The sequence below is a fragment of the Cuculus canorus genome, chromosome 14, assembly GCF_017976375.1.
Source record: "Cuculus canorus isolate bCucCan1 chromosome 14, bCucCan1.pri, whole genome shotgun sequence".
Classification (NCBI taxonomy): domain Eukaryota; kingdom Metazoa; phylum Chordata; class Aves; order Cuculiformes; family Cuculidae; genus Cuculus; species Cuculus canorus.
The window spans coordinates 7,798,389-7,815,661 of record NC_071414.1 but is presented as its reverse complement, the minus strand read 5'-3'; the positions used below and the strand labels follow the sequence as shown (position 1 = coordinate 7,815,661).

General features: G+C 37.4%; 1 protein-coding gene across 2 annotated transcripts in view; it reads left to right on the top strand.

Annotated features, from left to right (window-relative positions):
- GABRG2 (gamma-aminobutyric acid type A receptor subunit gamma2) overlaps nt 1–17,273 on the top strand; it is a 65,307-nt gene that overhangs the window by 42,122 nt on the left and 5,912 nt on the right. For both annotated transcript variants that reach the window (XM_054079859.1, XM_009565048.2), the window contains exon 7: nt 15,548–15,700. In XM_054079859.1, the coding sequence (XP_053935834.1) occupies nt 15,548–15,700 (153 nt within the window). The remainder of the gene's footprint in view (nt 1–15,547; nt 15,701–17,273) is intronic.

The window sequence follows — 17,273 nt, the reverse complement described above, 5'->3', positions numbered from 1 at the left end:
CTTTTTTTTCTAGATATATTTTCTATGATAGTGTAATTTTCATCCAAGATCAGGGTTGCTAGCTTATAGTAGTACAACTAAACAACAAATAAACTGGTTCAAGTTGAGAGCTGCTTGGAGAACTTTGTTTACACCTGTGTTCGTATTTTCAGACATTCACTTTGCTCAAATTGGTGTTTATGTAGAGTTGTTAGGATCAAGAAACAGGGAGGAAACTGTGCATGTGTCTTTTAGAAACTACCATCAGTCATCTTTTGAACTTATTGTACTTATAGAAATAATAAAATGTCTAAAATTCATCTGGCTGGGAACCGTCGGGATGCAATTTGAGAACACTGCTGTCGTATACAATGAAAAACCTGAAAGTTAGGACAAAAAAAACAGACCTCCAACTTCTCCTTTCCACTGTACTGAAGTATTTCAAATATTCTCTTGGTTCTGTCTCTCTCTCTCCCTTCTGCCGTATGTGCATATGAATGGCAAAGTGTTTGCTAGGGAATGGGGTCAGCAGAGCTGATCCAGAAGAGAAGTCTGCTGCTAGTTTCCAATGACTTCATACTATACCACCAATGTACAGGGTACACTCCAGCCTATGTGGGAAAGTTCAAGCCACAGTTCGCTCACCACAGTCCTGTGAGACTCCAAATGTATCCTTCTCTGTATGTGTTTCATGTCCAGAATTACCAGTTCATTTTTAAAAGATTTCCAGGACACATTTTCAAATGTTAAAAGAGGAAAGTCTTAAAATATGTAAGCCATGGGATTCACAGTGTTATAACCTCACTTTTAAGAAAAGATTAAGAGGTTGCACTTCCCGGCCTGAAAACATACAAAGTGATGGTATTCACCCTGCAACATGGAATGGAGATTCCCAGGGGAACCTGCTTTGTAGCAGCTGTGAATGTTATCCTGAATACATTTATTTGAGAAACAAATAGTTCTATCATAGATCTCCTCTCAAAAAGGGCAAGCCATTTAAATACCTTATAGGATTTGGACTAAAGTGATTACATACACCTAGAAGCTTTACCTTTACTCCTGTGAAGCTGGTAACTGGAACTTCAAGATGATATCTGTCATCTTTAAAGAGGCTTTTTTACAGCCTAAGCTTGATCTGTTTGACTTCAAATGGCAATACTGGTTATAAATTATTCATGATTCATAGCTGTTTCTTCTGAGACATGCTCTTCAAACTAAGCACCCTCTTCATCTCTGTCCTTCCCTTCAGGCTCGTTGTACGCAGACCCACGGCCTGTCTTACTCTTGCTCTTGGTATTAAGTATCGTTTTAGAACACTATCTCATTGTTTGTCATTTTTCACAGTTTCCGTCTCTCTCTCTCTCACTATCTCCAACACCGTCTGCTTTTCAAACTTTACATTTATTTACCATTTTAACCATAACCTAGTTTCTTTTGCTTCATAATCTTTAATTCTTCTTGCTTTCTGACTATAAAAATCATCTTCGCCCCTTCTAATAGCTAAGGAGATTCTGGGTGTGACAGCTTCTTTCTCTTTCCTCCGATGATTTTACTTTCTACCTTATGTCAATAATATCATGCTAGAAAGCTCAAGAGGTTAAAAAGACACCCAAACACATTTGCCATCTACTTTCTTAGCATATAAATAACTGCTCTATTAGAGCCATTTTTTTCCATTTCGTTTCCTCACCAATCACACCTTCGACTATTTTGCAACACCTACTTTTGCCAGCGGATGTTTCTGCTGTTATATGCTAGCTGTGATTGTGAACAAGACTAATTTGCACATTGCTGAAGATTTGCACCTGGCTTCTGCAAGACAAAACACTTAAGAAACCAGAAACAATTTGGAATTTGCACACAGAGCAGGCGTTATCCTCAGGCAAACCAGTAGCTGGAGAACAATGCTACTATTTACTTCTCAAACATCAGTCCACAACAGCCTTTACTAGAGGAACGTCTCAAATTGGAAAACAAATACATTTGTGATATTTCTATTTCAAATTGTTCTAATTAGCTATAAAATCCCACCAGTATGACTTGGACTGCTTTATTTTTTATAGTCATAGATGTGGACTCTGGAGCACCTTTTTTCCAGGTAATTTGGCAATTTCCTAGAGCAATATAATGGATTTATCTACTTAAGAATATGGAATCAAATCTCTCTGATCATTTCTCATTGTAAAAATACAGTTCTTAGAGGTAAATGCTTTGCTTAGATCTTGTAATATTAAAGTATGTTTCAAAAAAATTTTAGATGTTTATAAATTGTTGACTAAAATCCTAAATATGGGATTCAGTATCTTCTCTTAAAACATATTCCGAGGTTTTATGTGTAGGATTTATGAAATTTTAAAAGCTTCTTAAAAGTTATGTATGTATGACTCCATGTAATAATTTATTAAGCACAGTTTGTGGCAAACCGTAACTCTAGAGCTCTAAATACTAGCAGTCACCAGCTTTCTTGGGGCAGATGCATACCTTCCTGAAACATGTACATTAACGGGAATACCCTGCTCCAATACAGACATTTGCACATCCAGCGGGAGAAAAATACAGCTCATGTGGGAGAGAATGTACTTGAGTGAGACGGCATGTACTATTCAGAAAGTAGGCAGGCAACAGTTATATATTCACTGAGACAGAGAAGGCTGTTCTTCCCATGCCTTGAAAAGATCATGCAAGATCAAGCAAAATGTTTTGTTCTTTTCAGCAATGTACACCTCTGTAATAGCCAAAGACAACATCTTTCTTCAGGATTCCTATATTTCAGATTACAAAACTTATTTGAGTTGCATTCATTCTTTTAGGTCAAAAGGTGCTCTTCCAATTACTCCAAACTGTGTTTACTCTGCTATGGAGAAATTTTACAAGCCAAAATTCTGATTAGTATCTAAGAAAAAGGCTTAAATATACATATGCATACATGTATAAATTTGCAACGTAAAATCAATATTCTCTAAAATGAGCAGACTCTGAATCATTCAGACTCTAAGGATCATTCTACCAGTGTCCATGTCTCAAAAAAAAGTAATCATTCCATTTGTAAACAGTAACATGGCAATAGATATAAGAATTAAAAAAAACATTACTCAGCCCATCCGTGAGGAGTCCTGATGCTGGGAACCCTGTCAGCAGCCACACTTGAGTGAAGGTTCAGAAGGGTTTCATACAGAATGAGCAGAAAGAGCAGTGCTCACTTTCTTAGTATACGTATGAGCCACACATCGCTACACACAGATAGTGAGATCACTGTGGTAATCACTATTACATTTTTTTTAAATAAATCAGTAAACACTAGACCTCCACAAATAGTTACAAAGAACATATTCTTCTCCACACCTCCTTTCTCCTTATGTATGACAAACATACATGGATATGTTCAAGTCTCATTCAAAAGCAGCAACTCCTCCTGATGTAACCAATTTCCATCTTCACCTGCTAGTGCAGGTGAATACTGAGATATGCACTGGAATTCCTACATTAGTACTAGTAAATCTTAAACAGGAAGTTAGCGTTGGAACGCAGATTAACAAGGTGTGCGAACATCCTCTCTTCCTACCTGTGTATCTGGGTTATTGTGCTCAGTCATCTTTTGTCACTGAGCTGCCCCAGCTCTCTGAAGCCCATGGCATTTGGTAGCTGATCACACCAAGCTCTGAAGAAAGTTGGGCTTGATCTGTATTACTTTTGCTGCCTAATGTTTTGCCTTCCAGGATCTCATACCCGGGTGACTCTTGGTCTTTTCTTAGTTACTTAGATTGGTTTCCCGGGGGTCTGAAACTAAGTATTCGCTGATGAAATCTTCTAAAATATTTAAAAGAAGCCAAAAATAAATGGAATTGAAATAAAAAGGAAAAAAAATAGTGCTGCAAGTCAAGAAATAAAACATGTTGTATTCCTCCCAGAATCCCTCGGGCTTTTTGTTTATGGCACTGTCTTTCCAGTAATCTCCCTGTGCATTCAGTGGAAGCGAGATGCTGGTGTTTGAGTGGTACTTTCTCATATAAATATTCTTTCTGCTGGGGGTCAGACAGAATGAATCTGTGAAATCTGTGGCTATCCTGCAGAACATTGCCTCCATGCAGTCGTGCCCTCTGTGCTCTGGAGAGGAAGTGGAAGAAAACATCAAGTCGTATTGCAGCCTCAAGTTATGTAATACTGTGTCCAGCTCTGAAAATAACTGGAAACATCAAGATCAAAGATTAAATGCACTGTATCCTCAAATTCCTCTTCTCTCAGAATGAAAGGCTTTTGGAGGAATTCCAGGATGACCTCTGCCATGCAAGAAAATTTATAAAGATGTAAAAGCAAATATGAGAAGTGATGGTTTATGAGCTTAGTCCTGCACAGTCATATCAGAAACCAGGACGTGCACAAAGCTCATTAAACTGTACTAGTTTCAAGGGAGTTTTCTAACATGTCTGCAAGTCTGTTGCTATTTAGACCAAAAATACCAAAGACTTTCTTTTCTTCTGTTGTGGTGTTCACCAAATAGGACTGTATCTAGTTTTCAACCACTTCAGAAATTTTAGGAAGCCTACAGCAGAGTACATAAATAGGGTATGGATCTCTTGCTCTGTCAGTGTGGGAGCAATTCTGTCCACAGACTCATCCATTAAACACAAGCAGAGCCCTAATTTCTAACATCAGATTAGCTGAGAGGACACCTTGAGAGGAATTAGTCCACCTAAGATATGACTCCCTTTGGGAGTTGTTTGTTCCTTGTGATTGACCACTTGCTTTACACTGTGTTATTTCAGACATTTAGCATTAGCAGTTTCTAACCTAGGCCTAAAAGGGCCACCCTGAACTTCATTACCGTGTTTGAGTATTACATTTATCTTATTACTTCTGGAGCTGCCCACGCTGACTCTTCACACAAATCCTTTGCACTCTTGTCTAAGAATTTCAGATATGTAGACCGATGATACGGTACTTTACCACCCCTGTAAAACAAAAAGCAGCAACCGCTTTGTGCTTTTTCCCTCAATGCAAACTACTGTAAATTTCGACATGATAAAATTTACATAGCTTTGACAGTTCTCGTTTCATGCCATTTCATAATCCTGACAGTGCGTTTGATCTGAAGTACCAGGGATGCAGTCTACTTCATGCTTCAAAGTAAGGAAACAAACCACTTATTTCCAATTCTCGCTGTATGCAAGAGGGTGGGATAATGCCAGGAAGTAAATACCCCATCTGGATACCTTAAAATTAATGAACTATAATAAAAGACATTTCTTATTTGCTCACAAGGGTGATTTCACCATATCTCAAAACCTTTATTATTATCAAACCTTATATTATTATTAACCTTTATTTAACCTTTATTATGATTGTAGGTCAAGTGTTCAGAATTAACCAAGTCATAGCTTTAAACATGCACGGACCCCTTAGCTATAGGTGTGTAATTTTTTTTTATGCACACAGTTTTTTCTTAGCTGTTCAGATAAACAGACATCCAAAAGAGCAGAGGACACAGGATGCCTGACTGCGTCATGCACAGCAAGGTTTCTAACAGAACAGCACCCCAGCTGTTTGTGTTGCCTGGAAATTGTGGCTCTCTACTTTCTCGCCTTACTTGAGATTTCTGTCATCCTCACATTTTCTAATCTCTCTGTTCCTATTTTCTGTCACAGTAAGTCAAACAGGTTATTTAGAAATCTAGCTGCCCCTAACCATTCTGAGATGAGATGCTGAGCTTTCACCCTGGATTGATGCTTCCTAGACAGGAGGAGAGTGGGAAAGAGAGCAGAAGGTTCTATAATTTGCAGATTATCTACACAATGGAGCATAACAGTTCACTCACAGCAGTTGCAACCTATTACATCACGCTGTTGCCACATCTGAACACTAATCCTGCACACTAAAAATCCTCCTGTGTTTGCTAATGCCAGTGCAGTAGCTTAGCTGCCTTCAGTTGTTTGTAATTGTGTCCTAAACTAGGAAAGGTTCAATAATGTTAATTTTCTCCTTGAACTTCTAAAAATCACAGATGGATCCTCAGAAAAAAATACGCCTATTTTTACTGTGAATCCCTCAATACTTTGCCACATACTGACATATTTCAGCAACCAAAAATTCTGAGGGTAAATCTTGCCTCTGTGAATTCAAAGGGAAGGTGGGACTAGCAGTAATAGATTTTAATTACTGTCTAGTGACATTACATTCTTTCCTCCTATAATTAGAAACTAATGAGAAGTAGAATACATTCTGTCAAATGGACTGAGAAAATGGCACTTCAAGTGGAATAAGTGGTCAAGGACCAAACCACATCCAGAACTGTCGGGCAGAAAGTCATGTCATACATAAAGAAATTTTGTTTGCTTGGATGGCCGTAATGATTTATCTCATTTTGCAGGGATTTCATCAGCTGGCATTGTCATTTCACATAAAACAAAATAATTCCAGTTCTCTTCTCCCTGCTCCTACAGGAAATCAAGGTGTTTGATGTCTGACAGTCACACACAGACATACACATTACTCTTTAAAAACAGGGAAAAAAAGAGAAAATCTCCTTCCATCCACTGCCCTCTGTCCTGCTGTGCAATGTAGTTAGGATTCATCCTTTGGAATGTAAATTGAAAACCAGGCTTGCAGCTATCTGAATCCCAGAGATAATCTTATATATATAGACTACAGTGCAAGCTTTGACAAAGTCTTAATATTGTTTTACCTCATTACATAATCAAGCTATAATCACGGCTTAGAAATGGATATTTAGAATTGCGGTGAAGTCACTTCACACTGTATCAATAATGACTACAAACCACCCCACTCTGTAGGCAATGTCCAGGCAGACCAAGTGCCAACAGTCAGGTAGACAGTGGCACCATTTGCAACCGCTCCCAGCCTGTTGCAAGCAAACATCTACAATGTCATAGCAGATTTTCTTTCCTTCTTTGCCCTAAAGGCTAAACATTCACTGTATTTTATTTCACATCATGACCTCCCTCTGCCACAATAGTAGTATTTTTCTGCTAACCCTCAGAGGGAAAGAGATTGTGAAACATTTTTGAAAAGGAAGAGGCTTAATTATTTTATGAAACTGTCTGCCCTTATGCAGTCTAAAAACAAGTAAATGAAAGAACAAATAACTATGAAGGACAGAAACAATGAAAAGGGCATCTGGCAAAGGAAGAGATCACAGAATCAGAGAACTGTATAGGTTGGAAGAGACCTTAAAGATCATGTAGATAATGAGAAGGTCTCACAATCAGATATCTGAGGGACACTGTTCTTTCTGATCTTGCCTTTCCCACACACTTTTCATTTCTGGCTGTGGACATCAATAAATATCATGTTATGATCAGCACTGTGATCAAACATGTCCTATCATTATGAAAATTCACTCATGTCCCCAGTGATCAAATACTTCAGCCAAAGTTATTTTCCTGGGACATATGTAAAAACACATTGCACCCGAGGAGCTAATACCATCTCTTCATGTGATAAATGACCAGTTTTAGAAGCACTGTTTCATCAGTGCTGAAGTAGATAGACTTAAGAACTTTCTCATCTGTTAGAAGAAGGAAAAAACCATCAAAAATAGGTCACTTTAGGCTTTATACTAAAGAATGATTTGAATAGGTTAAATCTGAATCCTCATAGAAAATTGTGTACTTAGAATGAATATTAGATTTTCCTCATATCGCCGTAACAGTGCAAGACATCTCACTGAACCGCATTTTTCAGGCTGACTCAGTACCCTCACCAAGACAGTAAATGCCAGCACAATTCCAAATATAGACCTTGTCAAGGCAAGAAAAGAGATGGGGACAAAATCCAAATGAAGATGCATCAAGACAAACACACCAATCTTAAACTATTTATATGATTTTTTCATCCTAGATTAGATCTGCACTGTACAATGTAGTCCACAGTCTGACACTGGCCCGATTCGGGAGAGAGAAATCTCCTCTTCTCTTGCCTTTCCTGAGGGCAGTAATCTGCACCCAGCCGCTGCTGAGCAGCACACACCCCGGAGCAGGAACATCACCTGTTTTGACATGAAAGAGAAAAGACTTTGTCCACATTTTATCACTCCTTTTTTAAAAAGAAATAAATATTTCTCCACTTGTAGCAGTTTTTGGGTAACCCCGCTGCCCTCCAGCGTGCCAGAAGTGGAGGAAGGGCACGCAGTGTAAAGGAAACCAGCTGTTTCACAGGTGATGCTTTGCAAGTTTACCAACTGGTTAACATTTATTATTACAGTATACCTGTGTAAAAATGGGACCAATCCCCACTCCTTTTTAAAGAAGGATGCATTTAGGATCCTCTCAGTCCTATTTGCTATTAATTTTAGAGTCAGGACTGGTCCAGTAGGTTGGGATTTTAAGAGCTAGAGAGAATTAGAAGTTCATCTGGATTCACTAGGATTTGCGTACATAGCTCCAGAAATTTAAGGCGCTGAACTAAAACACAGCAAGATGCAATAATGCCAGCTCTAGTGAAATAACAGATGTTTTTCCCATGTTGTAGAAATCTGAATATTACAGACTTAGCCAATGAACCCTTTGGGTCCAGGATCATCTTGTTTTACGTGTGGATATCATGAAACAATTGGTCAATTATTACAGCCTTTCAGTTCTGTTAAAATATTTTAGACATTTTTAAAAACTGTTCTTCCCTGAATTCATCATGAGAGTCTTTTTCTTTTCGTAAATACTATTAATTCAGAGCGATGATCTACCAAGAGTACTGACAACAATTAACTTAGAACGAAGTTCCTATGTTAAAGGAGATATTTAAAGCAATCTTGTTAGTATTTTAATGGTATTTCCATGTACCATGACTAAAACCAATAAAACACATCTTTTCCATTAAAACACTATTTACCTGTTCATTCTTTAAAAAAAAACCCAAACAGTAGTGCTGGCTGTGATCTCTCCCTAACAGAAAATGAGGATGTTGGCCATGTTAACAGTAGAAGAGAGAGAGTACAAGGATGTATCTATTAGTTATTTATGAGGAAAAGAAGATAAATTCTGCTGCCACAGTTGTTCTTCATTAACAATTTATGCAGTTTATACTCATTACTCGTAGCACAAAGGTGATGTTACTTTGGTAATACTTGTATCACACTAGAGTCAGTTTAGTTCTTACAAGTGCTCCTCTATTAACAGAGCCATACAAGTCAGTGATGCCACTTGAGTGTTTGTGTAAACTCTCAATGGGGAGAATAATTAGAAATTTTTAAGATTCTCTTTTCCGCTGGCAGACTTGCAATCATTTCTCATTTCTATTTTGAGGTGACAGTGCCCTCCTGTGGCATCATTTCTTTTATTAGCTTTTCTCCTATGTATAACTCATCCAGAAAGATGAACTGGATGGGATTTCCCATCTATAAACAAGTCATTTATTTATGTAATTCTTTATGTGATTTCATTTTGAGAAAAGGTTTCATTTCTATCTATATTTTCATATGGTTCTCTACACAAATCTTTTAAAAGCTCTTGCTCTTTTCTGTATCAATTCTGTGTAAAATTAGGAAAGAAAAACCCATTGGAATTCCAGACAGCTGGTGCATGCCTGGGTCTGTACGAACCACATGCCTGCTATTTGCTGCGATAACAAAATTGTGCCTGTTAGTTACCATATAAACAATGGTTTATATTAATCCTAGTTGCTAGTCATCTGATCAGTCCTGAAAGAACAAACGATGGCCTGAAATTTTGAGAGAATTTGGCTCATGCATACTCTTCCCCTGTTTTTTTTCCCCTCAGCAGTTTCACAAATCCATCTAGTAGAGGAAAACTTCTATATAACAGAGATTTAAATTATTAAACATAGATATAATAAAGACATGTAGCATTTTTCTGCCACTTATTGATTCATCATCAATATTCTCCTATGTAACTTATTTTCTGCACAGATTTCTTTACGTTTTTAGGCACAAAAAGCACTAAATTATAAACATCAGCATTACTAAAACATGCATTGATTTTCGTACTACTAAATGTTGGTAGTAATATTTAAGGTAACCAAAAAATCAAGGAAAATCCTGTTCAACCCTGGGATCGAACACATCCAGCTCCAAGGGGAGAATAGCTCCATGACAAAGCTCCTTGGCGCATGGAGTCAGTATGACATGAGGAGCTTATATGCTCCGTACTTTCAGAACACAAAGACATTCTGGGGATTCAAGGAAGCAGACTGTATGATGGAGCAAATAAAGTTTGAAAAGAACAGAGCTCCTTCTACCATCCATCTGTTTTTCTTGTGCCCTTCAGAGCAGTGCGTAGCTTTGTAAGGAACGGTGATAGCACAGGGCTAGTCAGAACAAAGTCTTCTTGTAAGAAAATATTTCTTATGTCTATGGACATGTCTATGCACACATTGGTTGTTTTCCAAAACTTTTAACTTAGCCATAAAAGATTTTCACAGAAATGTCAAATGTAAAAGGGCCAGCCCTCCAGCTAATGGAATTTCCCTGTTCAAAACTCCATATGCTTAACAGAAGTGAAATAGTGAATTGTCTCCACTCCAAATCTATCTATGAGGATGAACTGAAATGACAGCTACAAATAATTTGACCAGGTGGATAACATATAATTTTAGAAGTTCTTCTGCAGTTCTTTTAATAATTTAAAACTAGCAGGGTTTTAAACTACAGAAAACAGAATCTTATAATAGTAAGCGTGAGACAATCCCAGTTATAAGTGTTGTTATCTGAACTATAATTAAGACACCAATTTCCTGTAATGTTAGAAAGCTGTTCTTTTCTCTAGCATTTGAACTAGCCTCCAAATCACTTCCGAGTACAAATTAGAGGCTTATTTCCCCATTACCTTACACTTTGCACAGTCACTTAAACATGCATAAAGAGAGTACTAATGGGTATAATTCCCCATTCACTTCGCACAGGTATAAATGATTCCACAACCAGGAAGCAATGAAGGAACGCACCTACTGTGCTGATTAAATCAGTTAAGTGCAGCGTACATCCCCCTTGGCTATGCTTCCTGGCACGACTAATTCCTTCTATTGAACCTTAGGGACTTAGGTCAGAACTTACGCACGGATGCTTCCTCAAATCAGGAATTCACTTTCCCTACCGTCTAACAGAGCCCGAATCCTGCTATTGAGATCATATCACACAAGTGCATGGCAGCAGCAGCTTTCCAAAGTTCGCATAGCCTGCCTTGAGTCTATGTAAATTAGGATGGCACAGGACAGTCCAAAATAAAACATTTCATAAGGGCTTTCTAAGGTCCAATAGAGGATTCTGATGGTGAGCATCTCCTTTTCAAAATAGCTCCTACTCTAGAAGCGACTTAAGGCCCTTGCACTTTTTCTGTGTGCAGCAGGGTTTATTGCCACTAAGGAAAACCTTTGGCTTTCCATTCAGAGCAGCCATATGAAGATGCTCTAACCCTGCCTTGTGTCTCATGATCTTCCAAACATAATTGGCAGGAATATATTTTTAGTAGAAAACATATGAGCATTTGTATGTGACAATAAACATGACCTAGATAGCATTTTCCTGAGGAAATGCATTCTAGTTTAAATATATGTCACTGAAGAAACTAATTAACTGATCATTAAACCTTCAGAGAAAGAAGACTATGTCGGCTATGTGCATCTATCAGAGGAATAGGAAAAATACATGTATTCATATAATATATATATAAAGAGGGAGAGATGTGAGGTCTAAATACATTAAGGATAACTTATTATGCTCTTCAGAAGAGTAAGTTTTTCTTCAGGGAAATTTTCTACTTTTTAAAAAAATTAGAAATTACTTTGGTATTACTATCTAGTCATATGTAATAGTCATATACACCTTAGAATGGTGCAGCAGGACTCTAAGGTCTTGGTGAAAAGCTAAATAATCCAAAATCGTCTAACTAAGGTGCTAAATGTTAACTATTTAAGTATGTTGTTTTACAGAGATACTGCCAGGGTGCATTATCATTCATTTCTAGAAAAATCCAAAAGTCTATGAGACCTCCAACAAGCAAACTGGCAGCCTAAAGAGCATTCTTGCTGCAGGAGACAACACTGGATAAACAAGATCCAGAGCTCAGGGAGAGAGAATGAAGCAATAATGAAAAAATAATCAATTTGTCAAGTGGGGGCTAATGAAGGACACTGCACTAAGAATCAAGCCTAGCCATTTTTTTACTAAAATAATGTCTTAGTTTGACAGCTTCATGCAAGTATCACAGCAGGAGTGAAAATCACCTCAGGCACAGAGAGAATTTGAAAATAACAGAGAGTATTTAAGCTGGTCCCAGCTGAAGAGCAGAGAAATCCATGAATAAAGTGGATAAAACCAGGACTGGGGCAAGACTCCAAAGATTCCACCATGAAAGGTGTGATTAAGCAAAGTATTGTCAAGTCCGTGTTCCACAGAGGTCTTAAAGCATTTTAAGTCCTGGGATGCACGTGTTTTGACAACAGATACTAGGTTCTAAATTGCACATCTTTGGTCTTGCACTAGATTTGTACGCTCAAAGTACCTTCCTTACTCAAAATCTCAGAAGGCTGCTGTTATATGATTCCAACACCATTTACATAAAGTAGGCAATACCAGCAAGATGCTTCTCTGGAGCATCCCACCACTTAGTCCTGTTTTCTTTAATGCTTTATTTACAATTGTTCGTATTACTTCAAGGCTAGAGAAGATATTCAATACACTATAGAATTATTGACTTGGCATTTCCTAGCTTATATTTGTTATTCTCACACTTACCTTAAAATAAAAAGAATCATCGGTACATCCCAATTCCCAGAATCCCAATCAAGCCACGCAAGAAACAAAGAAAATATCTCTCTGTGGTATTAACACCATTCCTTTATTTAGTAAGATTCTCTGAAATGGTGGAATTGACTCCACAATGAAACAGTGTCTGCAGTACCAGTAGGCTTTCAGATTAGAAAGCAACATGTGATTTAAAAGAAATCATCCTTGAATGATTCCTCATACAGGTCATATGCACACTGCTTGGCAAGTTGTGGCTGACACTGAAGTTCTTACTTCCTCTGCTTCAATGTCTCCATCAGCAGAAAAATTAAAGCCCATATATAGGTATATACGGTCCCTTATTTCCTTAAGAGTTCAGCAAAATACTTCTAGTTCTACAAGTCATGAGAAATAAAGTCTGCCAGAATAATTCCATGAACTACCTGTAAATATCAGGAGCCAAGACAGTGTTTCCTAAAGTATTCTGGATTTTTTTACATATGTATCTATTAGGAAAGGAAGCCTTTGCATAAAGGAAGGTGCAAAGTCGTGAAAGTTGAACAAAATCAATTGAACAATTACAATTTTTAACTTTTTGAAATGTGTTGCAGAGACATGGTATCGCTAAACGTCACTGGTTAGGTAGTCCGGATATCAAAATACCCCAAACCAGCCTCAAAAAAACACAAAGGGCAGAGGGAACTGCACTGAATTAGATATAAAACACTTCCACCTGGACTGTCTACAATTTGTGTAGCAAATGTGCTGTGACAGGACGCTGCTGTTACTCTACGGAAATAGATTGTCCTCTGAGGTGCATCTTTGAGATGACAGAATCAAAATAACGCTTCCTCACTGCTGAATGAACTGAGCTGTGTACAAGCTATGTACATTTTAAAAGCTCTGACGGATTACATATTTAACAAAAGCATTTTTATTTTAAAATAATTAATTAAATAATGCAAAGATATTTTTGTAATAGCTTACTGTCCAAAAAACCACTCCTTGCATTAAGGCAAAAATCCAAACAAGTCTCCATGGAGACCAGATGATCAAACCCAAGCTTTCTAGCAAAGCCACAATAAAACACTGTATGTGGAAATGATCTATATAATGGAAGGATTGAGGTTTCTCGGGTATTTGTACATTATCCACACCACCATTAGGCTTGGTTTGCGTACACTGTTATTGAACAAGGGCGATGCATGAACTCTTGCCTTGGTTTAGACCACCTGGATTTATCCATTTTCTCAGCAGCAATGCTGAGTTTTGGATTTGACTGTAAGAAAATGCTGGTTTGTGTACTAGATTGTGATATTTTCTATTCTTTTACTCTTCTCTTACAAGACAAGAGTGCTAGAATGACCAAAACAGTCGGGCAAAGAGAGCTATCCAAGTAGAGGACAAAAAGTATGGAGAAAGTAGTTACCTTGGTCTGACACATCTGTTCAGCTACTTCCAAAGCGTCTATAGCAGCTGCAGCTTCAGAAAAAGAAGCAATAACAAAAAGAGAAGATTTTATTTTTAAATTTCAATTCTGTGCTATTCATTTTACCTTCTCATCTATGCTTATGTTTATATTTCATCTCTTTCCTCTGCTAATTTTTTGTCTCACTAAGGTAATATAGTAACATATATAATACAAACTTATCTGTGAATTAAGTGGATAACCAAATTGTAAATATTAAAATTGGTTGTTCATATTCAGTCATATCTTCTTGTAAACCACACACATATAATTTGCTTTTTAAGTTTTTGGTTTAATTGTTATGTATTATAATTAAATTAAAACCAGTTAATCCATGGGATATGGACAATGAAACTGAAAAAAATATACATAATGAAGAAACACCAGCTGAAAAGTGATCTCTGAAGTTTCTTCTGTGACCAGAATCAAAAGGATTATTCTTGGGAAAATTAAAATTTTAATTATGCCTGAAAAAAGAGAACTCGATGTTAACTAAAGGTACTGATCTATGCAGAATACACATTAGCTACAGAGCCTCTTTGATAACGCTGGAAAACTACCGTACTTTAAATTTGCAAATCCTATTCTATTTCAGTTTGAGACTTCTCTAGACTGCATTTCGCTGAATTGCAATGAAGTTATTTGTAGCCTGGGGTTCTGTAGTTCTTTTGCAATTAAGATTTCCCAAGAGTGCTGTACCTTAAGTTTTACTCTATTCTTGAATCCAGATGGCATTTACTTAATAGTTTGAGAGAGGAAAAAGGCTGGAAAAAAGAATCACAAAACTACTGAATGGAATGGTGTTTTACACACACAAGAGTAATGTACAGCCCGGCTTTTTGGGGCACTCAGAAGATGTGGGTTCAAATGCTTTTAGAGGAAATAATACAACAGAAGAACTGTGGGCAAATAAAAGATTAATTATTGACACGGTACAGCCCTGAAGAATAGTTGAGAACATGAATAATTTAGAAAGTATATTTGAAAGCATACAGTATTTGAGAGCAGAGCTGAGACCGTGCTCACGGGGACAGGGTGGTGACTGGAGGTTTGCTGGACCATCACTACTCAGTTGCTGAAAGAGGACTACACCGGGCATTTGCAAGTTAACAGCAATGACTTGGGCAGAAAGAAGCCTGCTGAACTATGCAAGGCAGGTTTCCCTTGAAATCCTAAAGTACGAGTTACTTAAGTGCACCTGTGAGATTGTTTACTTTCATAGTGTGAAAAATCTTGAGCTATTCCCGTCGTAAAGACAAGGTATGCATGTATTTGCCATCAGTGCATCTGGTGAATCAGTTTACCATATAAACCTCAGACAAGGAATAGGAAAACCCTAGCTATTTTACTGAATTTCTGTGTTGGGTTTTTAATATATTATTCTATCTCAGTATACTTTTATTTTCCAGGAGACTATGTAGTCATGTCTGTTTACTTTAACCTGAGCAGGAGAATGGGTTATTTCACTATTCAGACCTACATTCCCTGCACGCTCATTGTTGTGTTGTCCTGGGTCTCTTTCTGGATTAATAAGGATGCAGTTCCAGCCAGAACATCTCTGGGTGAGTTGTTTTTTCTTCCCACTTCTATTCAAACATCATGATGTTTAATTGACACCTCTGTGGGTCACCAGTCTGTAGACGTAAGGAGAGAATTTCACAGGAGCTCTCCTCATTCTAGTCATCTCCAAGGAATAACACAGCCTAAACCGTATTTACATCTCTTCATCTTACAGCGTGAGATCCTAACTCTGAGTACTGCAGATAGCTTACAATAAAAACATTTGCACCTTTTCTGCTGACAGCAATATTTTTTATAAATATCAAGAGGATGGGGAACATTGCTGGAGTAGAAGCAGGGATGCACTAGTTTCATTTGCTCTATTTCCATGTTATGATGACCAGCCTTATAAATGAAATAAATATCAAGAACGTATCAATCTTTCTGCCTGTCTCTGTGCCATAAAAGTAAAAAGAGGAGAATGTGGTACGCTGATTTCTACTGTAGGGACCAACAATCAACTGCAACTTTTGGCCACAAAAATCTAATTAATTTAGATTGTCCTTGTCCTTTCCTTTAAAAACCTATACACGAAAACGTGGTTTGCAATTAATCAGAATTAGCAATTTCTACACATTTAGCAACTGTTCCACAAATAAACTAAGAGATAAAATTAACCCTGCTCATGCAAAGCAGTTGAAGAACGAGCAAAGCAGAAACATTTGACTAGAGAAAGTTAAACAAATTTACTGCTTCTGCATTAAATCCACACAAGTGAAAATCTTTCTGATTTTTTCCTTCTGCATTTTTTTTTTTTCTAAACAGAACTCCAGCATAAAGCCCTGGAGTGCAAAATAAGGAACAGCATTTTCATCCCAAAACTCCCTTGAAAAAAAAACACGAGAATAGAGGACCAGAGTCTCCCATAACAGAAAGTTTTAAGGATTTTATTGCTTTTTTTCACAGCCTCTCTAGAAGGAGGTTATAAAACCTCTTTTAAATTAATAAAGAAATGCAGCTATTATTTTAAAATTTTACTTAGGTATGTAAAACCAACCAGTTCCTCCGCTGAGAATTAGTCTATTCGTACCACTAAGGAGGTAAAATCAGTGGTATGACATTTGCCATATAGGATGTGATGGATTTTAACTGTGCTGATGCATTTTTAATGTTCTTCACATCGTAGTGCAGGGAATAGTGTTCTGAAACGAGAAGGGATGGTGAAGCATGTCTTGTTACTTCTCAGTTATAGACTATAGTCACTTATGAAGACCGGATGACAGCTCAAGCACAGAAGAAAACTGACCTCACAGCGTTCAAGTTATAAGAAACCCTGAGAGACTCTCCCTTCCAGCTTTATAAGCAAAACAAAAGAGCAGCAGATAATGGTGTAGGGATAGCATCTTTAGATACAACTAGACTGTATTTAGGCAAGGGAAAGGAAACACTTTCATTTCTCTGTGTAGCACACATACAAATCTACACACATTTTGTCTGGGAGTTCCTGCTGGATTACATGGTTTCTTCAGAATTTTGATTAATTTCTACCTCATAATGGCTGCAAGCGTGTCTCTTTCTGACACTGGCATCACTACCCAACAACTGAAAATAAGCAAAACTTATCCCAACAGAACA